Below are 25,851 nucleotides of genomic sequence, written 5' to 3' on the forward strand. Positions count from 1 at the left end.
TACTGTAAATAAAGTACATGTAGCAGCAGAAGTTTGAGAGGAAATTAAAAACATTTGAAGCCACTTTGGAAAGAGTTCTGCCTCAATCAATATGTTCTTCCTTCAGAAGAGTCATATCAAGTAAGCATGTATTCTTCATCAATCTTCATGGTCACCTCACCTGGAGGTTGTGAACAAAGCTCATTTTTAGCCTTTTCAGTCAATTACTAGCTGTGGCTAAAAAAAAAAAAAAAAGAAGAAGAAGAGGATACCCCATGCCAAAGGCAAAGGAGAAGCCCCAGCAAGACAATAGGAGGGGCGAGATCACATTTAGAATCAAACCCCATACCCAACAGAGAAGCTCGGAGGGCTTAAATAAAACCTTGTGCGTGCCAGGACCCAGACCCCACAGAGACTGAGCTAGACCTGCCTTTGAGTGTTTGAGTATCTCCCATGGAGGCACGGGTCATCAGTGGCTTGCCACATGGGCAGGGGCTCTGGGTGCAGCAGATCTGGGTGACACAGCATGTGGCCTCTTGGAGGAGGTCGCCATTAACCCCACCATAGAGCTGCCAAGCAGACGCCCCACAAACTGCAGAACAATTATACCAAATAAATTCTGGCACTGTTAAGAAAGTTCTAGGACCCACAGCAGATTTTCCAACCTGGGGATCTGGCAAAGGGACTGAGAATCCCCAGGGAATTTGACTTTGGAGGCCAGTGGGATTTGATTACAGTACTTCCATAGGACTGGGAAAACAGACTCTTGGAGGGCAGAAACAAAACCTTTTACAAAGCAGGACCCAGGAGAAAGGAGCAATGACCCCACAAGAGACTGACCCAGGCTTGCCTGTGAGTGTCCAGGAGTCTCCGGCAGAGACATGGGTCGACAATGGCCTGCTGCAGGGTCAGGGGCACTGAATACAAGAGTGCGTGCATAAGACCTTTTGAAGGAGGTCCCCACTATCTTCATTACCCCTACCACAGTTTGGTCTCAGGTCAAACAACAGGGAAGGAACACAGCCCCACCCATCAATAGAAACTTGGATTAAAGATTTACTGAGCATGGCCCTGCCCATCAGAACAAAACCCAGTTTCCCCCACAGTCGGACTCTCCCATCAGAAGCTTCCATAAGCCTCCTTATCCATCAGAGGGCAGACAGAATGAAAACCACAACCACAACCACAGAAAACTAATCAAACTGAGCACTTGGACCACAGCCTTATCTAACTCAGTGAAACTATGAGCCATGCTGTGTAGGGCCACCCAAGATAAACGGGTCATGGTGGAGAGTTCTGACAAAACATGGTTCACTAGAGAAAGAAAGAAAGAAAGTGAAGTCGCTCAGTCATGTCTGACTCTTTGTGACCCCATGGACTGTAGCCTACCACGCTCCTCTGTCCATGGGATTTTCCAGGCAACAATACTGGAGTGGGTTGCCATTTCCTTCTCCAGAGGATCTTCCCAAACCAGGGATCGAACCTGGGTCTCCCACATTGTAGGCAGACACTTTACCATCTGAGCCACCAGGTCCACTGGAGAAGGGAATGGCAAACTACTTCACTTATTCTTCCCTTGAGAACCTCATGAACAGTATGAAAAGACAAAAAGATATGACACTGAACGATGAACTACCAGGTCGGTAGGTGCCCAATATGCTACTGGAGAAGAGTGAAGAAATAACTCCAGAAAGAATGAAGAGACAGAGCCAAAGCAAAAATGCCCAGTTGTGGATGTGACTAGTGATGGAAGTAAAGTCTGATGCTGTAAAGAACAATATTGCATAGGAACCTGGAATGTTAGGTCCATGAATTAGGTCCATGAATCAATGTTAGGTCCATGAATTAGGTCCTGTGGAAGTGGTCAAACAGGAGATGGCAAGGGAGAACATTGACATTTTAGGAATCAGTGAACTAAAATGGATTGGAATGGACAAACTTAATTCAGATGACCATTGTATCTTCTACTGTGGGCAAGAATCCCTTAGAAGAAATGGAGTAGCCCTCATAGTAAACAAAAGAGTCCAAAATGCAGTACCTGGGTACAATCTCAAAAACGACAGAATGATCTCTGTTCGTTTCCAAGGCAAACCATTCAATAGCATAGTAATCCAAGTCTATGCCCCAACCACTAATCCGAAGAAGCTGAAGCTGAAGACCTAAAGACTTTCTAGAACTAACACCCAAAAAAGATATCCTTTTCATCATAGGGGACTGGAATGCAAAAGTAGGAAGTCAAGAGATACTTGGAGTAACAGGCAAGTTTGGCCTTGGTATACAAAATGAAGCGGAGCAGAGGCTAACAGAGTTTGGCCAAGAGAACGCACTGGTCATAGCAAACACACTCTTCCAAAAACACAAGAGATAACTCTACATATGGACATCACCATATGGTCAATATCGAAATCAGATTGACTATATTCTTTGCAGCTGAAAATGGAGAAACTCTATGCAGTCAACAAAAACAAGACCTAGAGCTGACTGTGGCTCAGATCATGAGCTCCTTATTGCAAAATTCAGACTTAAACTGAAGAAAGTATGGAAACCACTAGGCCATTCCGGTATGACCTAAATCAAATCCCTTATGATTATACAGTGGAAGTGACAAATAGATTCAAGGGATTAGATCTGATAGACAGAGTGCCTTAAGAACTATGGACAGAGTTTCATGACATTGTACAGGAGGCAGTGATCAAGACCATCCCCAAGAAAAAGAAATGCAAAAAGGAAAAATGGTTGTCTGAGGAGTCTTTACAAATAGCTGAGGAAAGAAGAGAAGCTAAAGGCAAAGGAGAAAAGAAAAGATATACCCATTTGAATGCAGAGTTCCAAAGAATAGCAAGGAGAGATAAGAAACCCTTCCTCAGTGATCAATGCAAAGAAATAGAGGAAAACAATAGAATGGGAGAGACTGAGATCTCTTCAAGAAAATTAGAGATACCAAGGGAATATTCCATGCAAAGAGAGGCACAATAAAGGACAGAAATGGTATGGACCTAACAGAAGCAGAAGATATTAAGAAGAGGTGGAAGGAATACACAGAAGAACTATACAAGAAAGATCTTAATGACCCAGATAACCATGATGGTGTGATCACTCACCTAAGAGCCAGATATCCTGGAATGTGAAGTCAAGTGGGCCTTAGGCAGCATCACTAAGAACAAAGCTAGTGGAGGTGATGGAATTCCAGTTGAGCTATTTCAAATCCTAAAAGATGATGCTGTGAAAGTGCTGCACTCAATATGCCAGCAAATTTGGAAAACTCAGCAGTAGCCACAGAACTGGGAAAGGTGAGTTTTCATTCCAATCCCAAAGAAAGGCAATGCCAAAGAATGCTCAAACTACCACACAATTGCAGTCATCTCACACACTAGTAAAGTAATGCTCAAAATTCTCCAAGCCAGGCTTCAGCAATACATGAACTGAGAACTTCCAGATGTTCAAGCTGGATTTAGAAAAGACAGAGAAACCAGAGATCAAATTGCCAACATCCGTTGGATCATCGAAAAAGCAAGAGAGTTCCAGAAAAACATCTACTTCTGCTTTATTGACTATGCCAAAGCCTTTGACTGTGTGGATCACAACAAACTGTGGGAAATTCTTAAAGAGATGTAAAAACCAGACCACTTTACCTGCGTCCTGAGAAATCTGTATGCAGGTCAAGAAGCAACAGTTAGAACCGGACATGGAACAATGGATTGGTTCCAAATTGGGAAAGGAGTACATCAAGGCTGTATATTGTCACCCTGCTTATTTAACTTATATGCAGAGTACATCATGTGAAATGTGGGGCTGGATGACTCACAAGGTAGAATCAAGATTGCCAGGGGAAATATCAATAACCTCAGATATGCAGATGACACCACCCTTATGGCAGAAAGCTTAGAACTAAAGAACCTCTTGATGAAAGTGAAAGATAAGAGTGAAAAAGTTGGCTTGAAACTCAACATTGAAAAAACTAAGATCATGGCATCCAGTCCCATCACTTCATGGCAAATAGATGGGGAAGCAATGGAAACAGTGAGAGACTAATTTTGGGTGCTCCAAAATCACTGCAGATGGTGACTGAAGCCATGAAATTTAAAGACACTTGCTTCTTGGAAGAAAAGCTATGACGAACCTAGACAGCATATTAAAAAGCAGAGACATTACTTTGCCAACAAAGGTCCATCTAGTCAAAGCTATAGTTTTTCCAGTAGTCATGTATGGATGTGAGAGTTGGACTATAAAGAAAGCTAAGTGCCGAAGAATTAATGCTTTTGGACTGTGGTGCTGGAGAAGACTCTTGAGACGGAGATCCATCCAGTCCATCCTAAAAGAGATCAGTCCTAAATATTCATTGGAAGGACTGATGCTGAAGCTGAAACTCCAATACTTTGGCCACCTCTTGTGAAAAACTGACTCATTGGAAAGACTCTGACACTGGGAAAGATTGAAGGTAGGAGGAGAAGGGGATAACAGAGGATGAGATGATTGGATGGTATCTCTGACTTGATGGATGTGAGTTTGAGCAAGCTCCAGGAGTCGGTGATGAACAGGGAAGCCTGGTGTGCTGCAGTCCGTGGGGTTGCAAAGAGTTGGACACGACTGAGCTACTGAACTGACTGACTGACCAGCTGTGGGGAAACACTAAATGGATGAGTTGCACATGGAACTGCCAGAGGGCTTGACAACACCTTTACGAAAAGCAGAGCAGTTTCCCGGGAGGCTTATTTCACAGGAAGGTAACTCTTGCTGTTCCACCAATAGTGTGAGTTTCTCAGGCCTCAGTTCTGCGGCTCAGCCTTTCTACCTCCTTGCCTTATATTTTAACCACCATGCATTCCAACACAGGAATCATGAATTTTCCTAATTTGTCAGCCTAGGAAACGTGAGTCCACATGGTCCTTTAAACATAAAAATTTCCCCAGAAGTTGTCTGCAGTGGAAGACAGCCTAGGGTCACAGTAGTCAATATTATTCTTAATATTACACTGAAAGTCTTGTGGGCAATGGTAGAGTGATAAAGACGGAGCAAAAGGACTGCCATGGTCCCAGGTGTGCAGAGCATGGTCTAGAATGAGCCTGTGGGATGTGGGTAGATGTCTACTTGGCCTTGTGGAGAGGACATGGCTGGCAAAGGGCCAGAATGGGCCCCCTGAAGCATGGGGTGCAGGAAAATGGCCCCTCTTGCTGGGGTCCAAGGACAGTATTGGCTGAGAGCAGAGACTGCAAGCACTGGGTTCTCAGAGCAATTGTAGGTACCCTGCTGGCTTCAGCTCCCTGTATTCTCCTCTCTGTGGTCTAGGGCTGGTTTTCTAGCCAGCCAGAGGTATGTTATCCATAAAATATGCCTTCCCTCCCGGTTAGCCCTAAACTATTCTAGAAATTTCAAGGAAATTGTGGTTAATTCGGTTCCTGATATTTCCCTCATATCCTTCCAGCTTCTGTATAAACTATTTAAATAGGTGTGCTTGTCTTGCCTCCACTTTTAAAATTACCACCATATCAGTCAAAGACTATAATCCCTGCCACACTTCTTTCAATTCCAATACCAGAATCTTGGCCAGCATCTTAAAATTCACAGTGAATAAAGAAAACCGGTCTCTAATTTAAATATGCTTGACCTTCTGTGGGGAGCAAAGTAATCACAGCTTTGTCATGCTCTGGTTTGGTTCAGTGGGTGTAAAAACATGTTCAGATAAAATCGGGATAGACCCAAATTTCCCCCCGTCCTTCAAACTAAACCCAAGCAAAGTGTTGTTCTGGTTTGTAGTCTTTTTGGCTGAGGATTATACTTGCCAGAGGATTTCTCTATTGGAGAGGGTTTGTATACCCAGTCTTGCCAAAAGTGTGACTTTATAGCTTATTGTCCTTATAAGACCCTGCTCCCTCCTAACTAGTGTATCATTTTTTTTTTTTTCTATACACATATAAGAAGAAGTCCCCTATCACTTCTGCTAAGGCAAGTGGTGTTTGACTGGCATGCTCTCTGCTAGCCTGGAAAATGTGAATTTCTCCCTAGGAGCAAAATCTTGCATGAATTGTTTCCCAGTTCTTCTCTCCACTTTGAAATCTACTTCAAAGTTATTATTTGGCTAACGGGTTATGTTTTCCTTCCCTTGAGGTCTATAGGATTTGCCTCTGATGTGTGGATGGGGCACAGGTTTTCCTTCTACTCTGTCATTTTTATCTATGTTACATATGAACATAATCATTCTCACCCCAAGTATGAAACTCAGCCTTTAGGAAATTGCAAAAGCCTGCTTCACCTCTGTTTAGTCTTTGAAGATGTTCAGTTCAAGAAAAGAATAGTCTTCCACCTGAGCTCTATGATAAAAGTTATGGATCAATGAACTAATAGCAAACGTGTTATCAATGATAGACTCTAAAGATAGGGATTAAAAAAAAAAATTAGTTCAGGGTTTGATTCTGGTTTGGGATAACACCATTAAATATAGCTCTATATACTGTATCCTGGGAACTTAATAATCTGCAGTTGTGGTTTAGTCTCTAAGCATATCTGACTTGTTGAAACCCCATGGACTGTATAGCCAACCAGGCTCCTCTGTCCTTGGGATTTCCCAGGCAACAATACTGGAGTGAGCTGCCATTTCCTTCTCCAGGGGATGTTCCCAATCCACGGATTGAACCCGTGTTTCTTGCCCTAGCAGGCAGAGTCTTTACCACTGAGCTACCAGGGAAGCCTAGTTATCTATTAGAGACCAATTAGTCAGGTACAGTGTCACAAATGGAGAAGGCAATGGCACCCCACTCCAGTAATCTTGCCTGGAAAATCCCATGGATGGAGGAGCCTGGTAGGCTGCAGTCCGTGGGGTCGCTGAGTTGGACATGACTGAGAGACTTCACTTTCACTTTTCACTTTCATGCATTGGAGGAGGAAATGGCAGCCCACTCCAGTGTTCTTGCCTGGAGAATCCCAGGGACGGGGGAGCCTGGTGGGCTGCCGTCTATGGGGTCGCACAGAGTCGGACACGACTGAAGCGACTTAGCAGCAGCAGCAGCAGCAGCGGTGTCACAAAGCTTAGTGATTATTTTCTTCGTAGGCAATGAACACATGCTTAAGCTTAGTTGTGTTATGTAGACACAACACAAAGCAAATAGGATGATACTTTGTGATCCTCGCTTTCAAGAAAGAGAGGGGTTGAGTTATATAGAGAGTGAACGTATGGCTCTATTTTCAGATAGTGTGAGAAGCCAGCTTCAAGGGCATGTCAACATTCATGATGATGTATTGAGTTAAGTTCAAATTTTTCCTGCATTACTCTATGAAATCCTGCCTGGAAGCTGTTCAGTACCTAAATTATTTCTTTCCAGTCTATGATTCTTGTGGGCAGAAAAGTGAATTATGTATATGAATCCTTTCATATAGTTATCTTTCAGCAATACCTAAGGCAGCAGCCAAGTTGCCTCTCTATTATCATTTACAGAAAATAGATCTCAGTCTTACGTTTGGCTGTGCCAGAAACCCTAGGTTTTTGCTTTCAGAATTGAGACTTTGAAGTAATGATAATAGCTACCATTTACAGAACATGCATTAGATGCCAGATTCTGTGCTGGATGCCTCACGTGTTTCTTCCTTTATTTGAGTTTTAAAATTTATACAATTTTTATAAATTACCAAAGTAACTTTTTTCACAAATTATGTAATACAGAGCTATATGGAGAAAAAATAATTGATGATTTCTGTCACTACCACCCTCCAATCCAATCACTCTGGTAACTTCTGTGGGTCCTTCCACCTTTTCCAGTGCTCATACACACCTGATATCAAACCTCCCATTGCCCTGTAAGATTGGTGACTTTTTCTCTATAGAGAATGGAAATAAAACCTAATCAGTTATTAGCTCCAATGAACTGAGCACTAACATAGAGGTCTCCTTCAAAAAACAACACTGTTTTCATTGGGATAAAGAAATGTGGGTAATGAAGACGCTTAAGGGGAAATCACAAATGTTTGGGGAACCATGAAGAAGCAGACGGGTCCTTCCATGCTGCCAGGCACGCCTGTGCCCACAGTCCAGTCTCCTTCCTTCCTGCTCTCCCAGCGATGCTCAGGCAAAGCACGGGGTCAACATCTCATCACCTGGAGGCCCTGTGTTCCTTCAGACAGTTATTGGGCAACAACGTGGTGTTGACGTAGCTCAGCATCTGGAAGAGTTTGTTTAAAGCAAATTATTTTCCACTCACAGATTGTTGAAAAATAGGCCTGCTCATCAAATCTAAATTCTAGGAAGAATATAATTGTATTTTGGATGTCTTTTTGTCCATAATCATGCCCTAGTAAAATAAACTGCAGTGACGAATTAGTATAATATCTAAGCAAAAAGAGATGTGTAACTGTGGGGTTTTTGAGCCCAATTCCTCTTCTTTTACATTTTGTTCTCAAATAAAAGGAAGGAGCCTTTTTTTTCTTTAATTTATGAAAATGCTTCAAGACTTCGAGGAACAAAGGGCTTACGTGATCTTCTGTCTCCTAATTGAGCAAAGGTATTTTTCCTACCTAAGTGTAGCAACTGGATCTCCTCTTTTTAACAAAGCAGTATTTTTCTTAAGGCCAGATATGGACACTCACTTCTTTGTATAAAGATATCCGGTTTGCTTTCTAGTCATGTGATGAAGTCCAGTGCAACATCCTTATCCCATTGGCTCTAAAATGCACCCGAGTTCCCCTTGCTGTGGGAAGCAGGTAAAGAGATGCACGTGGAGCATGCTGTCTTTGGACACGGTGTGCCTAGTGCTCTTCTCTCACTTTAGAGAGAGGAAATCTCTCTCTGACACACACCCCATGCCTGTGCCTACTGGCCATGCTCTGATAACTATTTACCCAAGGAACAATGCCTGAAACCTCTGTCCGTGATCTCACAAGGTAATCAGAGCCAACTATGGCCAGTCCTTGATGGAAAAACTCCAGGAAAAATAGCTCGGGCTGCCATAAGTCATCTCAGTGATATGTTGGTGATTCTGGGTTCTCAGGAAGGAATCAGTGCCCTAGAGTGGTGCCAGGGAGCATTGTTTAAACACCAGATCTTCTCTTTTACTTTAGCCTTTTAAGAACTTTTAGGCTTTCCTCGTGGCTCAAATGGTAAAGAATCTGCCTGCAATACCAGAGACCCAGGTTCAATCCCTGGGTTGGGAAGAAGATCCCTTGGAGAAGGGAATGGCTACCCACTCCACACTTTTCTTACCTGGACAATCCCCAAGGACAAACGAGCCTGGTTTCCAGGCTCCATGTTACCATCCATGGCGTTGCAAAGAGTTGGATGTGACTGAGCAACTAATACTTTCAAGGACTTTTAATTTTTAAAAGAATTTTTTATTGAAGCGTATTGATTTCAAATATTATTTGTGCTTTAGGTAGGCAGCAGAGTGATTTAGTATTTTTGCAATTTATATTTCCTGAAAAGTTACTACAAGATAATGGCTGTAATTCCCTGTGGTGTGCAATACATCCTTGTTGCTTATGTATTCTATACATAGTAATTTGTATCTCTTAATCCCATACCCCTAGTGTTACCCCTTCCCCTCCCCTCTCCCCATGGATACCCATTGGTTTGTTTCCTGTATCTGTGACTCTGTTTCTGTTTTGTTACATACATTTGTATTATTTTTTAAATTCTACATTTAAGTAATATCATACATTATTTGTCTTTCTATGTCTGACTTATTTCACTAAGCACGATAATTTCTTTATCCATCTACATTGCTGCAAATGGCAGAATTTCAATCTGCTTTATGGCTGAGTGATATTCCATTGTGTATGTATAGCACATCTTTTTTTAAACTGAGGTATAGTTGATATAAAATATAAATTGCAAGTATACAACATAGTGATTCACAATTTTTAAAGGTTATACTCCATTTATAGTTATTATAAAATATTGACTGTATTCCTTGTATTATACAATATATTCTTGTAGTTTATTTACCTTTTACACAATAGTTTATACCTCTTAATCCCCTACCTCTATCTTGTCCTCCCCCCTCCCCTTCCCCCACTGGTAACCGCTAGATTGTTCTCTGTACCTGAGTCTGTTTCTTTTTTCTATGTTCACTTTTTTACTTTATTTTTCAGATTCCATATATAAGTGATAGCAACTTTCAATCTTTCTCATGGCTGAGTAGTATTCCATTGCATCTGTTTATGTGTGTGTGTGTGTGTGTGTGCCATATCTTGTTTATGCATTCATTTGTTGATGGACACTTAGGTTGCTTACGAACCTTAGCTATTGTAAGTAATGCTGCTGTGTACAAGGGGTGCATGTGTCTATTAGAATTAGTGTTTTGTTTTTCTCAGATATATACCCAGGAGTAGAATTTCTGGGTCATGTGATAGTTCAATTTTTAGTTTTTCTGAGAAACATCCATACTGTTTTCCATACTGATAGCACCAATTTACATTCCCACCAACAGTTTATGAGGGTTCCTTTTTCTCCACATCCTCTCCAGCATTTGCTATTTGTGTTCTATTTGATGTTAGCCATTCTGACAGGTATGAGGTGATTTCTCAGTGTATACCAAGTCTTATTTATCTACTATTAGTCTGTTGATGGATACAGGTTGCTTCCATATCTTGACTGTTATAAACAATGCTGCTATAAATATTGGAGTGCCTGTATCTTTCAATTTTTTATTTTTATTTTTTCAGATAAATTCCCAGGAGTAGAATTGCTGGGTTATGTGGTAGTTCTATTTCTAGTTTTTTGAGGAAACTCCATACTGTTTTCCATAGTATTACACCAATTACAGAAATTCTATTTCATAGTTCATAATCATTATAGAAAATTCTCATGGATAGATAAAGTATTTTTCAGTATATCTCTCCAAATAAAAAGCAAGATAAAAATATTTTTGTTTCCAGAATATGAGCAAAGTACCATACTAGATGATTAACACAGTGCATGGTACCTTGTCAGGCTCAGTAGGTGCTTGTTGAATAAATGAATGCATGAAGGAACAGGGAGTTTCCAGGATTAGCAATTGGCAATAGCTGACATCAGAGTTAGTCCCTGAGTTCCTTCAAATGGAAGTACTTCTGGCAGGTACCAATGAACTGAAGATTTTTCTAAACCAATGTGAAGAGCAGTGTGATATGGTAATATTAGCTACGTTCTGACTCACTTATTCTTCCACACGCGCAGCTCTGGTGCAGTCAATGAAAAGTGTATCTAGGAAACTTAGAATGCAATTTGGGCCACAGCTGGTAACTAAATATGAAAATTGTAGTGAATCTAAATATTGGGAGGAAACTGAATTGGTGGGTGACCTGCTGGGTTGGATAGTATTGGAATCATTTGGCTGATGATGCTAATCAGTCACCATTTTGTTTTGAAATGGAAGCCCAGTAATCAAATAAGTTTAGTAAAATTCCTTGTGTTTACAGAGATCTAGTCAAAATGATTCTATATTTTCCTATTTAAGCATCCTAGTGGAAGTCAGGTTTTGCCTTTCTAATTAAATATTTTACATGTGTGATACAATGTCTCTGAATGAAGCAAAAAGGGCACTTCCAATTCTTATGAGAATTAGAGTTTAAATTTTTCTTTATCTCAAGGTCCCAAGTTGCCAGAAATATATATTTGTATTTTATCTATTACCTGCATCATTGGTTGCAGAGTTGGATTAGCAAACTCTGAAAATCTTAGAGCATATATATAACAAGAACGAGTCAGCAAAGATGACAGCACCATTGGTTGGGACGTAGCATTCTGCTTAAGCCATTTTTCAGTCCTTTCCCCTTAAAATACTACTCGGTCCTTGGTTTCTCACCTGTAAAATATAGAGAATATACCTGCTGCCCATCTTACAGGTTGTTAAGAGGGGCAACCAGATATGTTCAGATGACAAAACCATGCAAAGTATTAAAACATGAACTTTGAGCCTGTGGGGCTTCTGTTTGAGCTCTGGAACCTCCACTTACTCTGTGATCTTGAGCAAGTAGCTTAATTTCCTCATCTGTTAAGTGGAGGTAATGATAATACCCACCCCATACGCTTGTTGAAAGGATTAAGTAAGACGATATATGTAAAGTATCAAGCGTCTGTGATGATGGCTGACACTAATGAGCAATTCTTGTGTTGCAGGTACCTGGTACCCTGCATGTATGTGCCCTCTAGGGTGTAAATACACTGTGTGAGGTGGAGGACCAGTCAGTGTGCTTCTCATTCTCAGAGTTTGCTCCCGTGTGATGGCCTTGCTTCTACTGTCCATAGACCTGTCCAGTGGACAGTTCTTACTGACAATGTTTACCAAGTGGTAGGGAAGAGACCAGTTTACAGGATCTTCTGCTTCCTGGGTTGAGGAACTATCCCTCGAAAGAGATCTCTACCTCAAGAGTAGGTATGGTTGGGTCTCAGAGGAAGCAGTCCTATGATCTTACACTCTGGATACATTTCTGTAGGACTTTCTCACAAAGGTTCAGGGCTCTACCAAAGGAAACAACAGCCAGAAGGAATGAGCAGGAAGAAGCTAGCTTCCCTCCCTTACATCAGCCTCCACCTTTTGGTTGTCACTGTCTTCAGCCACCAAAAGGAATTACCTGTTATTTTACCATGATAACTAGTTTTATTATTATCATAATTGCCATTATTATTAACAGCTAATGTATAGTAAATGCTTACACAAGGCAAAGTTCATTGACTTATTTATCATCCCAACAATCCTATGAGGATGATTCTATTATTATCTTTATTTTACAGATGAGTAAAGTGAGAATAAACCAGAGAATTAAATACCTGCTTAACCTGGCAAATGGTATTGCTGGGACTCAAAGCTGGGACTGTCTGGCCCTGACCCCTATTTCTAACTACAGTACCACCCTCTGATTTGCTTAATTATTCACAACTGAGTTCAAATTCAGCAAAGCACTTGAGTCAAAATCCATGTGTTACATTTTCCCATGTCCACCTAACACCCAAACTGGTGGAAATCAGGCAGTTAGCCCTCAGTAAATGTTATTTGGATTGACATATCAACATTACTATTTATAAAATAGATAATAAGAACCTACTGTATAGCACTGGGAACTCTACTCAGTACTCTGTAATGACCTATATGGGAAAAGAACCTAAAAAAGAGTGGATATATGTATTGTTGATTCACTTTGCTGTGTAACAGAAACTAGCACAATATTGTAAATCAACTACACTCCAATAAAAATTCATTTTAAAAAATGAATTAGGACTAAATGAATTAGGACTTCTAAAAATAGAAGTCCTCTCTTTTAATTTTGATGGTTTAGCACTCTAGAGTTTAAAATGATTAAAAACATCTTTGTTGTTTTTCAGTCGCTAAGTTGTGTCTGACTCTTTTTGACCCCATGGACAACAGCACACCAGGCTTCCCTTACTTCACTGTCTCCTGAAGTTTGCCCAGATTGGTGTCCATTGAGGTGGTAAAGCTATCTAACCATCTCATCCTCTGCCACCGTCTTCTCCTTTTTGCCTTCAGTCTTTTCCATCATCAGGGTCTTTTCCGATGAGCCGGCTCTTTGCATCAGGTAGTTCCAGGGATGGGGGAGCCTGGTGGGCTGCCGTCTATGGGGTTGCACAGAGTCGGACACGACTGAAGCGACTTAGCAGCAGCGGCAGCAGCCAAAGTATTAGAGCTTCAGCTTCAGCATTAGTCCTTCCAATGAATATTCAAGGTTGATTTGCTTTAGGATTTACTGCTTGGATCTCCTTGCAGTCCAAGGGACTCTCAAGAGTCTTCTCCAGCACCACAGTTTGAAGGCATCAATTCTTCGGCCCTCAGCCTTCTTTATGGTCCAATTCTCATATCCATACATGACTACTGGAAAAATCATAGCTTTGACTATATGGACCTTTGTTGGCAAAGTGATATCTCTGCCTTTTAATATGCTGTCTAGGTTTGTCGTAGCTTCCCTTCCAAGCAAGCATGCTTTAATTTCGGGCTTTGGTAACAATCTGCAGTGATTCTGGAGCCCAGGAAAATAAAATCTGTCACTGCTTACACTTTTCCCCCATCTATTTGCCATGAAGTGATGGGACTGGATGCCATGATCTTAGAAAACATGTTGATCTGTACTTTCAATTAAAGCCATTGGTTCCTCTGTTGCTGAAGAATCTAGATGATCTCTAAGCTCCCTGTCTCTCCTGCTCTCAGGTGATGAGAGTGGGTGAGGATGGAGAGAAAGCTTAGGCCAGAAGCAGGAAGAGCTGGTGTTGGCCAGTGTGGACCCAGGCAGCCTCCCTTCTGCCCTGTTTCTCCCATCCCCAGGAGAACTGCCTCTTTGCTTTCCTCCGCCGTCTAGGCTGCCTTTCTCAGAGCACAAGCACAGTGCCCAGAAGCCTGCTCAGCACCTTCGGAGTCTTTCCAACAGAAATGAACTGTGGCTCAACTTGTCCTCAAGTCTGCTTTGAAAACCAAAATAAATAATTTAAGTTGATAGTTAATGTGCCAGAACAAAAACAAAAACAACAACAACAACAACAACAACAAAATCTCATTTTGTAGCAGAGAGAATGAATTTTAACCTTCTGAGATTTTTTGTTTTCCTCTATGAAATGGCTTTTATTGTTTTAAGATGTGTTCCTATGTTTTTTTTTTCCTTCATGTCACAAAAAAAGGGCTTTCTTAGGATTAATATATTGTCATTAATCCTCTTAAATGAAAAGAAGAAGTTGAGTGTAGAATTGTAGCTAGAGTTTCTAAAACATTTACCAGTAAAAGCTATAGGATTTTACTCTATAAACAAACTCATTTAAATGTATCAGGTTAATTACCTAAGCTACAAATACAAGTTGGATGAAAAGCCTTGATTGAATTTGTCCTGTTCTGTTTGGCTGACACAGCCTTAATTGCATATGGTAAGAAAACACTTTTAGTCAGTAAGTACATCAGACTGCCATGACCACTCCAGCAACCTGCTCCAGTGAAATTTCAAACAAATGTCGTGTCAGTGCTTGCCTTATAGGGAAAAAAAAAAAGAAAATTAAACGCTGAACATTTCCCCTTATTTGCTATTCAGTATTCAAAATGTAAGAGGGAGAGATATCCTTTGTGCTGTACCTCCAAAAAAGGAAACAGTCACTCAACCTTATTTAAAAACTCATGTGAATTGTTGTAATTGTATTGTAATGAATTATAAACCTCAGGGCAAACTGCAGTGATTTCTTTAGCAATTTCCAAAAGGAGCATAGACTGGATTCTAGCAGTCAAGGTATTTCAACCTTGGGTAATCAGTCAAAGGCTAGAAAGAAGTAAATTAAAAGTAACCCAGTCCTCTCAACACCATTGATTTATCATTTATCACGGCAAGTGTTACACACACTGATTGCCCACTTTCTTGAGGAAGTCTACAATCAACTGCTATTTATCCATGGCTGATTTCTAACCTAACGCCAGTTTAAACTATTGAGGCAATGGAATCAAGACTAATTGTAACATTTGCTTTAGAAAAACATAATTAGGAAGGTAAATATACTGGATTCAGGAGCCAAATATACATTCCTTTTGGATTATGCACGGTTATGGATTTCTAGTTTATCTTCATGGCTAATCCCCTCCATTAGTGTGGATGATCCAGAATTGGATGCAACTATTGACATGTTGAAAATGATGCTAGTCATTATCTGACATTAGTTTCACTAATTCCACCAAAGGTATTTTTTCTTCACCAACAATCTTCCTTTTAAGTCCTGTTGTCATGCATGCAATTTTGTTTACATTTGGGGTTTCCTAATTTTAAAAAGCATGAATCTAGGCATGATAATTCATGTTTGGAGGAGGAGGTCCCTAAAAATTCTGGGCTTGAAGGGAAGCTGAAATGGTAATTTTCTCTGTTTCATGGTCCCAAAGATGACCTTTCTGGCTTTGCTCCTCTCTTCTTCAGCAACCATCCACCATGAGTTATGCAAGACACATCATTAAGAAGGAAGGTTTGGGACTCGGAGGCCTCAACAAAGGATTTACAGCAACTTTGGGACGTCATGGAGTTTTCAATATGGTTTATTTTGGCTTCTACTTCAATGTCAAAAACATTATTCCTGTCAATAAGGTAACTATTTCATAGGTTCAAATCCTGGAGGAAAAATCCTATCAATGATGGTAGCTACATAGGTAGAGTGTTTATCCCTCCAAGTCACTGCTGAACTCTTACATCTGTTACCTAGTTTGATCCTCACATCAGCCTTGTTCACTGAGTATTGTTATCTTTATTTTGAATTCAGAAACTAAAACTTAGTTAGAAAGATCAAGTAAATTGCCCAGAGGCACATAATAAAGAGCAAAGCAGACCTCTGAAACCAAGTCTGACACCAAAATTATTCTTCTTGAAGAATACGCCATTATACCTGAATGTTTCACATTTATCACTAATAGGAATTTCTAGAAACTGTTATTACTTAATTTTTATCTCAGAAGTATAACTTTTTCAAAGTTGAAATTTCCATAGTCTAAATACATTTTGAGTTTCTGAAAGAAAGTTATCAGCCTAAAATTTAAATCTTACATAGATAGTAATTTTTAAATTTACCTAAGTTAATTAGGGTAAGTATTAACTCTTCTAGGATCATTCACTTTTGACATGAAATAACAATAATAATTTTTAACAGTAACTCACATATGTCAGCAGCCTTTCCACTTTGATAAGATAAAAGTAGCACATCATGTGATTTAAAATGAGCATCTTTCACTAGAGCATCACAAACTTTTCTCCCACCATCATATTGCTTGCTTGCAATCAAATGTGTAATTCTGGAAGCACCAAATGAGGAAACATTTTCACATGCAGGCATTTTCCCACAGGAGTTCAGTTCTTAATTTTGCCTAGTACAAAAATACTGAAGAACTTTTTATAAAGCATAAAAATATTCCTGATATGGCTGTCACCGGATTTGGTAAAGTAATGTTGGTTGTACTTGTTTTTTCCCAGTTATCTCTTTTAATCTCGGTCAGTACTTGTCTCAAAAAGTGAAAGTGAAAGTCACTCAGTTGTCTGACTCTTTGTGACCCCATGGACTATACAGTCCATGGAATTCTTCAAGCCAGAATACTGGAGTGGGTAGCCTTTCCCTTCTCCAGGGGATCTTCCAAGTAACAGCTAAATCCAAGGCATGTTCCCAATTAACTTTCCATTGACGTTGTCTCACTCATTAGCCAAAATTGTTAACCAGGTTTCACCGTATTTAGAAATCTCACTTATTTAGCATAAGCTCATGTTTTGCTCATCTGAAATCAAGGCATAACCACAGAATATATAGATTTCCCCATTGAGTGACAGTTCTGACAGTGGTGGTCCTCAGCGTCCTTCTCCTGTTGAGCTCATGAAATACAGAAATAGAGTGCAATAAATACCTGGATGACAAGAGAGAGTTCAACTTTCAATATATTAAAAAAACGCTTTTAGCAGAAACAGGCTAAATAATCTGTGGAACCCAGGGCAAAATGAAAACGTTCAAAAATTAAGTCCTTTTGGACTGGGTCGGAGAAGTCAATGGTGGGATGATTTGAGAGAATAGCATAGAAACATGTATATTATCGTATGTGAAATAGATTGCCAGTCCAGGTTCAATGCATGAAACAGGGTGCACAGGGCCGGTGCACTGGGATGACCCTGAGGGATGGGATGGGAAGGGAGGTGGGAGGGGGCTTCAGGATGGGAACACATATACACCCATGGCTGATTCATATCAATGTATGGCAAAACCAATACAATATTGTAAAGTAATTAGCCTCCAATTAAAATAAATTAATTTTTAAAAATTAAGAATTTCAAGGGACTTCCCTGGCAGTCCAGTGGTTAAAACACTATGCTTTCACTGCAAGGGGCATGGGTTCTATCCCTGGTCAGGGAACTAAGATCCTGCATACTGGCATGGTAAGGTCAAAAAACAGAAGGAAAAAAAAACCCAATTTCAAGACAGCAACCGTAGTGTCCCAGGTGGCGCTAGTGGTAAAGAATCTGCCTGCCAATGCAGAAGATGCAAGAGACTGGTTTGATCCCTGGGTTGGGAAGATCCCCTGAAAGAGTAAAATAGCAACCCACTCCAGTATTCTTGCCTGAAAAATTTCATGGAGAGAGGAGCCTGGTGGCCTACAGTCCAGGGGATCGCAAAGAGCCAAACATGACTGAGCACGCATACAAAAAATTGTAGAGCAATAAACCAAGCATGGGGCTCCTCTAAGTGCAGGCTCTGGGCAACTGCACAAGCCACACACCCGTGAAGCTGATGTTTTTTTAAACTCTGAGCTGAGTGATTCAAACAATGTGGGAGAAATGTCCATACCTCTTTCTCTAGCTATCCAAAGGCTTGAAGCAAATAGAAATTACACACAATGAAATGAATGATATAATTTACAAATATTATATAAATAATATATATTTCATTACATTTATTTGTGCATTATTTTAATGCATATATTATCATAATAATATGAATTTGGTTATAGCTAAGGAAGAATTTCAGAAAGATCAATAAGATTTATATATGATTATGTGTTGTGTTGTTTAGTCATTCAGTCATGTCTGACTCTTTGATACCCCATGGACTGTAGCCTGCTGGGCTCCTCTGTCCATGGGATTTCCCAGGCAAAAATACCAGAGTGGGTTGCCATTTCCTTCTCTAGGATATCTTCCTAACCCAAAGATCAAACCCAAGTCTCCTGCATTGATGAGCACATTCTTTACCACTGAGCCATCTGGGAAGCCTGACTGTATGTTACTAATGCTTTAAAAAAAGTCCACAAATACAAACTTCATTTAACAATTAATCAATACACTTAAGTTATTAAATTTTACACGTTGTGGAAAAAGCAGAAGCTTAAATATTTATTTATTAGTTAAAAGACATCATAGTATTCTGGAATTATGGAAAGAGCTCATTTATCTTGCCAGTTTACAGGGTTCAGATTATATTGGCCCTTATAGGCCACACTAAGGATTCTTCTGTTTATCTGAAGAGCACTGGGAAGCCAACAGAAGATTTTAAGCAGGGGAATTATATGATAATTCTGGCTGCAGCATGGAAAATGGGTAGAGTGGGGTAGTGAGCAAAAGAGAGTATAACATCGAAATGATTGTTATGTGCAATGCGGGGGTCATGAACTAGTATTCATGGTGAAGACAAGAAGAAGTGGGTCAATTTGAGCTAGAATCTGTAGGATGTGGTGATGGAGTCTGTGTGCGTGTTGATAAAAGAGTGGTGGGTGGGGATGATTCCTAGGTTTGGGGTTTGAACAACTAGAAAGATAATGGCGCCATTGATTGGGAAAGAATACCATTGAAAAAGAACAAATTTGGGGAAATTATTTCCTGAGCCTAGAAAACTGATTTAACCACATTTGAACTCCAAAGTACAGACTTTGAGGCAGTGATTGCATGTGGAATCTTGGGAGGAAGGCCCTAAGATGGAGACAGACAGCCAGATGTCATCGGTATACCCAAGGCGAGCATACTTATTTTTTTTAATTTAGTTTTTATTGGAGTGTAGTTGCTTTACAGTGTTGTGTTAGTTTCTACTGTACAGCAAAGTGAATCAGCTATATGTATACATGTACCTCCTCTTTTTTGGATTTCTTTCCTGTTTAGGTCACCACAGAGCACTGAGTAGAGTTCCCTGTGCTATACAGGTTCTCATTAGTTAGCTATTTTATATCAATAGTGTGTATGTGTCAGTCCCAATCTCCCAATTCCTCCTATCCTCCTTCCCCTTGGTATCCATATATATCATATATTAATGCATATATGTGGAATCTAGAAAAGTGGTATAGATGATCTTATTTGCAAAGCAGAAACAGAGACACAGACACTTGAACATTCATTTTCTGGAGAATGATCATGGGCCAATCACTGTAACGCTTTGAGCATCTGAGTATTTTAAATCTGTAAATTGAAAAGCAAAGAGTGTTCCTTCTACCTGACAAAATGGTTTTGAGGATTAAAATAAATAGCAAGTGAAGTTTGTGAATTTTAAGGTGCCGTGGAAGTGTTAGGCATGGGGGCTGCTGCTGACAGGGACGGGGAGAAGTAGAGGCAGCAAGGAGGGTAGTGGAGACAGTCAGCATGCAGAACAGTGTGAAGAGCTTTTCCCCAGAACTGTTCCTTTTGCACTTAAATGAACACTGTGGGGTTCGTTGTGGGTTTTGTTTTCTAGGGGTTTTTTGCCTAGAACAAAGTCATTGATTTTATGTGTTCTGTAATCTAAGCCTGATTCAGAACTGGGAAACCAGTATTCTTTAAATTTAAACCATAATAAATCAATGCTTTGTGCAGGGGAAGGTATGATAATCATTAAAACATGTTGAAGAACGTCATCAAGTTGTTAACCACGAGGAGGAGGTGGTGTTCCTTGAAGGCTTTTTTCCGTCTTCGCTCTAGGCCGGCTCCAGCCATACACTCCGGACAGTTTGTTTACAGGATTGTTGTTTCAGTTCCTCACCCAGAAATTGTTCATTCTGTTGTCCCAAGGGAATTTGAGATTTCACCAACTCTGACTAGCATGAGATAATTCTAGATTTTTCTTTAATATTTTCTAAACTTTATAAACTGTCTACCAATATTTTCCATTTTCAAAGTATTTGATTTTATAAGAAACTGTCCATATGATCATATCTGAGGAGTGGAAGTCAAGAGCCGTGTGCGTGTGTGTGTGTGTGTTAAGTAGGGCGGGGAGGGAAGTGTAAGAAAAAGCAGAGTGCAGGAAAAGTACTTTTTCTTTATAGCATTCTGAGCTATTGGAAGCCTCTACAAGAAGCCTGTATAAATTTTATAATAGGAAATAAATCAGTGAAAATTTTAATAGAATCTTATAGAGTACCTAGTTAACTTTTTCACATTTTATTCAACTCTGTGTCTACAGAGTTGAAATAAGAACTTGAAACAGAGAGTTCAGATAACTCAGGTCAGATATCCACCCTGAAGTTTTTAACTTTAGTTGTTCAGATTGATGATCTCTGGTAGATTCCTTTTTCATGTTTCGCTGAGATATCCTGACCTCCTATGCCATTCTGTACTACTAAAATCATTTTTGTAAACTCCATGATTTTGCCTGATCCTTGTCACAATGACTGACATTTTCAGGTGAGGAAATAGGAACAGGAAGTAAAGGCCCAGAGGTGAAAGTTACTGACATAATCTATCTGAAGGTATACAGCAGGGGGCGGAGAAGGTAATGGCAACCCACTCCAGTATTCTTGCCTGGAGAATCCCAGGGACAGAGGAGCCTGGTGGGCTGCCGTCTATGGGGTTGCACAGAGTCGGACACGACTGAAGCAACTTAGCAGCAGCAGCAGCAGCATACAACAGAGGGAAGGAAAGAACCGGAGGGAGAACTCGTTCTGCTATTCCTTGTAGTGCTACATCTGCATCTTACCTTGACTTGTGTCACACATAAACTGTCACTTTAAAATGGTTACTAAAATTTAAATAAGTGAACTTGGTAGACTATCCAGTCAGTGTAACCAGATTCCACTTTTACCCCATTCAGACCTGGAAACTGGTCCTCCCTTTTCACCTCCTTAGTCTCTGATCCATAGAAACAAAGAATTATAAGACATAACCCTGGAAGAGCTGGGCATTACCAGTTTGAAAATGTAGATGTTCCTATAAGATACTGAATAGATGGCTACAATAGAAATGTTTGCTTTGAATAGTAAGTGACCATGGAATTCATTGAATGGCGACATTCATTTTCATCTTTCAGTAAATGGAATGCAATGTCAGTATAAAGAATTATCCCTTCTCAGAAAGAGGCCATCACATCTCAGAGTAAAGCCTTCTAGAAATATATATTGATTACTTTAAACACTGACATCTTTTTAAAATATTGATGAAGGTAAGCTTTCATAGCAAAACCAATTTATTTCATTTTCATTCCTAGATAGGGTGTTCAAAGCATTTTATTTGTGATGGTGGTACACAAATGGGAATCCTAAGACCTAAATGTCACATTGCTTTGGTAACTTTTGTCTTCTAGTTCCATGTTTACTGCTTTTCCTGTTTCCATAAGTAAAATAATGGTAAGAGTAGAAATTGCTGTCTAAAGCGCATGGCTGCCAACAGTATTAACTGCTTTGAGTTTGCATCCTAATTAAGCGTGTTTGCAGGTTGTTTTGCCAAAAACAATAGACCTTTTGTGTTGAATTCTGCCATAATATAAATTACACGTGTGGGTTAGAAATATTCCAGGAGAGAACAATTTTTCATAAGTTCAATCTTTCTTACTTAATAAACCATTTAGACCTGTCCCTGTGGTCGTTTTACTATGGACAGCATTGAGTCAAACACTTTATTTTCTCATAAGGTGATATTCATAAAAGATTGCCTTTTAAGCAATACAAATGTTTCTCTTTTGATTTTTAACATTTTCTTTGTTTTGTAAATTCTGTAGAAAGTCTGAGGGTGGTGCCAGACACACTTCAGTTTATCAGAAGAAATGTGGGAATGTGTTGGTTTCATGATTTAGAGCTCTGTCCTTCCCTAAGGTGTGCACTGAGCAGAATGACAAATGCACCTTTGGGTTCCAGAGGAGAACTTAGACAGAGCTGTTTATATTTTGAAAAGAAGAATCTCAGTAGGATTAGATCATAGTAGGATTTAATTTATGACCATTTATTTTTCTGATTCTCTCTTACTTGATCATTAGTCTTACCAATCATCCGGTAATGGGAAGGCCAAGAGCATTAAAGTTTCATTAAGAACAACTCTCCTTTCTGGTAACCACTGGGGTAAAACTACAAGTATATATTATCTAGAAAATTCCAGGACATGTGACAAGATTCTGTGGTAAAAAGTGGTATCTTTCATTGGCAGTTTTCACAGACTCCCTTGGGGCGGGGTTGGAAGGGGGCGGGCGGTGGTGTATGTGTTGTAGGGGGAGGAGGGCCTGGGGGAGGGGAGCAGGGCAGGGGTTCAGGCACTTTCTTAAATAAACCTCAGGCCCAAAAGTTTCCCGTCAGGTACCACCCAAGTGGATGGAAATGAGGTGCAAGTGGCTTTAGATTCTCAGTGGGTGCCTTCTATTCATTCATTCCAGAAGTGTTCATGGCACATCTATCATTGGAGGCCGGGCACCATCTCACTGTCAACTCTGCTCCTCCTGCCTTAATGGGGTTTACATTCTAGTCGAGGAGACAGACAATAAACAAGTCATTACACAGGGAACTGAATTGTGGCAATTGTGATAAGTGCCACGAAAGACAACTATGAACCTGTGGGAATTTTCAACCAAAGATCCTAATTAGACCCATGGCAGGGTAGGGTGAGAATATAGAAAAGGCTTTCCTTCAAAAGAGATGTTTAGGCTGCAGCTCAAGGATGAGGCTTAGTCAGGCCAAGATGAAGAAGATGAGCAGACACCAGAGAGAACAGAATATGTGAGTGCACAGAAGCAGAAAGAGGCATGGGGAGGAGGAGGGTGGCTGGTGTATGGTGAACCGGGGGAGGGAGGCAGTGGAAGCTGCAGAGGATAGCTGGCCAGAATGTTTGAGTCATGGTGGTAAGGCAGTTGAGTCCCCTTCAGTGATTTAACTGAGGGGGCATGTCACGTTAGTGCAATTAAACGGGTATGGGAAAGTCTCATGTATAGAAGTCCAGAAGCAGAACCTCATGAAGTAAACTTGGTTCAAAGACATCTTCTTGATCATGTGCCCAACTCCACCTCAAAGCATCTCAGTGTGTCCTTGTCCTGACTTCTCAACATTTAGAATTTTGTTTTGGGATCCTGGTTTGTTAGTTTTCCTTTGGGTCAGTGCTTTTATTAAGGCAAGGAATAGAATACACAAAAACAGAAAAATCCTACTGGGTTCCCAAGGAAACATATTAATACTTTCCTGCATTTTTTATGCTAATACTCAGTGATATAATTGACTCTCAGAAAGTATTATCTCTCTACATTTATTTATTTATAGAGAGATACTTATAAATAATAGATATTAGAGGTATGTATATATGTGTCTGTATATATATATATGTATATATATATATGAAATAATAAAGTGATAACTATTATTCTTAAACCCAAACCCATTTTGACATTGTATGTATCTTATAATTCTGGCTACATGTGTAAGACCTTTATTTTACAATTATTTTACAAATCACAACCCTTTAAAAAACAATTATCTTAGGAGGGGAAAGGAATTTTCATGGCTCTTTTCTGAATGGCTACATTCAGATGTTGAGTTAACAAGACTTTGATTTCATTCCAAAGCCCAGAGCCCTACAAGGATAGGATCTTGGGAATATTCCACATTCCTTAAAGAATGCTTATCAATTAAATCATCTCATTTTAATGACCTTCTGTGGAGTGAGGAGCTAGCATTTCCCCAAATTATCTCACATGAAGAAAAAACAAACACTGTAATAGATTCTTCTGATATCTGTGAATGGAAACAACTGTAACTTTTAATTAAGCTCCAATAGAGGTATTTTCACTGGGGGACAAGACAGCACGATACCATAACATTGGGGAAAAAATGTTTTTGTCCAAGTTTATGAACAAAACAACAAAAGTTTATGAACAAAACAACAAAAGAGAGCCAAGATTAGAGAAAATGAAAGGTGCATACTGAGAGCTGACTTTAGTTGACTTGGATCCACTGAAACTAACAATATCTAACATGCAAATTTCTTCTTTTTAAAAAAAAAAAGGCAGTTCACTCTCACTCAATCTGCCTTCTTGCTCAGTTACCAGGAGGCAACTATTTCAACATACCGCATCATTTTCATGACAACTGCAGCCAGCCGTGGGAAAGGCAGTGCTAAGCTGCTATTATTTGCCTTGTGGTTGTGCAGGTGCCTTGTGTAGGTACCTCCTTTGCAATTTGCTTCTGAGACCTTGGTTCTTTGTGTATTATGTCTTTATAGAGGAGAGATACAGCATTTATTAGACACCTATGATGTGTCAGGTCCAGTATACCTGAATGAATGTGACGTGACACAGCCCCTTCCTTTAAGAGGCTCTGGGCTTTGGAATGAAATTTATCACCAGACCAGATTTTCTGCTGTTTCTTCGTATGAGGATACATCATGAGCTTTATGTTTGTATTACCTCTTACTTGTGGCCTTGACAAATGAAGGACTCCATCACAATCACCCTTCAATTATTGATGATGATGTACTATGAAAGGGATGGAATTAAGCAGAAAATTAATGTGACCATCTGTAAAGTTATAGAAATAGTGAGATGGACCTATTAAAATTGGTTTATATGTAAATATAAATATAAATACATTTATATGTAATCTAATCACTAATTAATTGATTTATCAAAATGTTCAATTCTTTTTGAATTGCTCTTGTTATGATGATAACATTCACATCATCAAAAAGTTTCCTTACCCACTGCGGGAGGACGGAGGTGAACAAAAGAGTTCTTCAAAGAAATACTTTACGATACCCCGAAAATCATGCAACTCCTTGTAGGACTAGCATATTGTCTTTAATTTTCTTATCCAAAGTGTTTTATAGCATTCTCTTTTAGTCACTTCTAAACAGTAATTTTAGTTCTTCAAATGGCAAACCCAGTTTAGCAATTTTTGACAAGCAACATGAAAGCCACTCTAGGATCATCCAAGGCCAGTCCTGAACAGAGAATGGTCCTGTCAGGGTGCTCATTCTAAGGTTGTCTGAGGAAGCAGGGTATAGTGACTTTAAGCTGGGTCGTTAGGAACTCTGTAAAAATGACTCAAAACTAAAATCAGAGAGGAACTCAGATTTGGTGTGGTACCAAGAGGAATTAAAGGGTGAGTGAATTGCAGTAAAGGAAATGTGATTTGGGTTGACATGAGGTAGGAGGATTCTAAGAGTGGACTTGAATGTATATATTCATGCTGAACTCCCTTAAATGAGAAGCCCATCACTGCAATTTGCTCAGCCTTGCCTTGTAGGAAGCAGCAGGCTTTCTGGCCAGTC

The 25,851-nt window shown here is 39.9% G+C and overlaps 1 protein-coding gene across 7 annotated transcripts in view; it reads left to right on the forward strand.

Moving 5' to 3' along the window:
* The window catches only part of SLC25A21 (solute carrier family 25 member 21), a 519,679-nt gene that overhangs the window by 474,065 nt on the left and 19,763 nt on the right, over positions 1-25,851 (forward strand). For 6 of the 7 annotated variants that reach the window (XM_025271363.3, XM_025271362.3, XM_044932760.2 and 3 more), the window contains one exon: positions 15,832-15,996. The exons of the other annotated variant lie outside the window; for it this stretch is intronic. In XM_025271363.3, coding sequence (XP_025127148.1) covers positions 15,832-15,996 — 165 coding nt within the window. The remainder of the gene's footprint in view (positions 1-15,831; positions 15,997-25,851) is intronic. 7 annotated transcript variants of the gene reach the window in all.

Source organism: Bubalus bubalis, chromosome 20, assembly GCF_019923935.1.
Source record: "Bubalus bubalis isolate 160015118507 breed Murrah chromosome 20, NDDB_SH_1, whole genome shotgun sequence".
NCBI classification, from domain to species: Eukaryota; Metazoa; Chordata; class Mammalia; order Artiodactyla; family Bovidae; genus Bubalus; species Bubalus bubalis.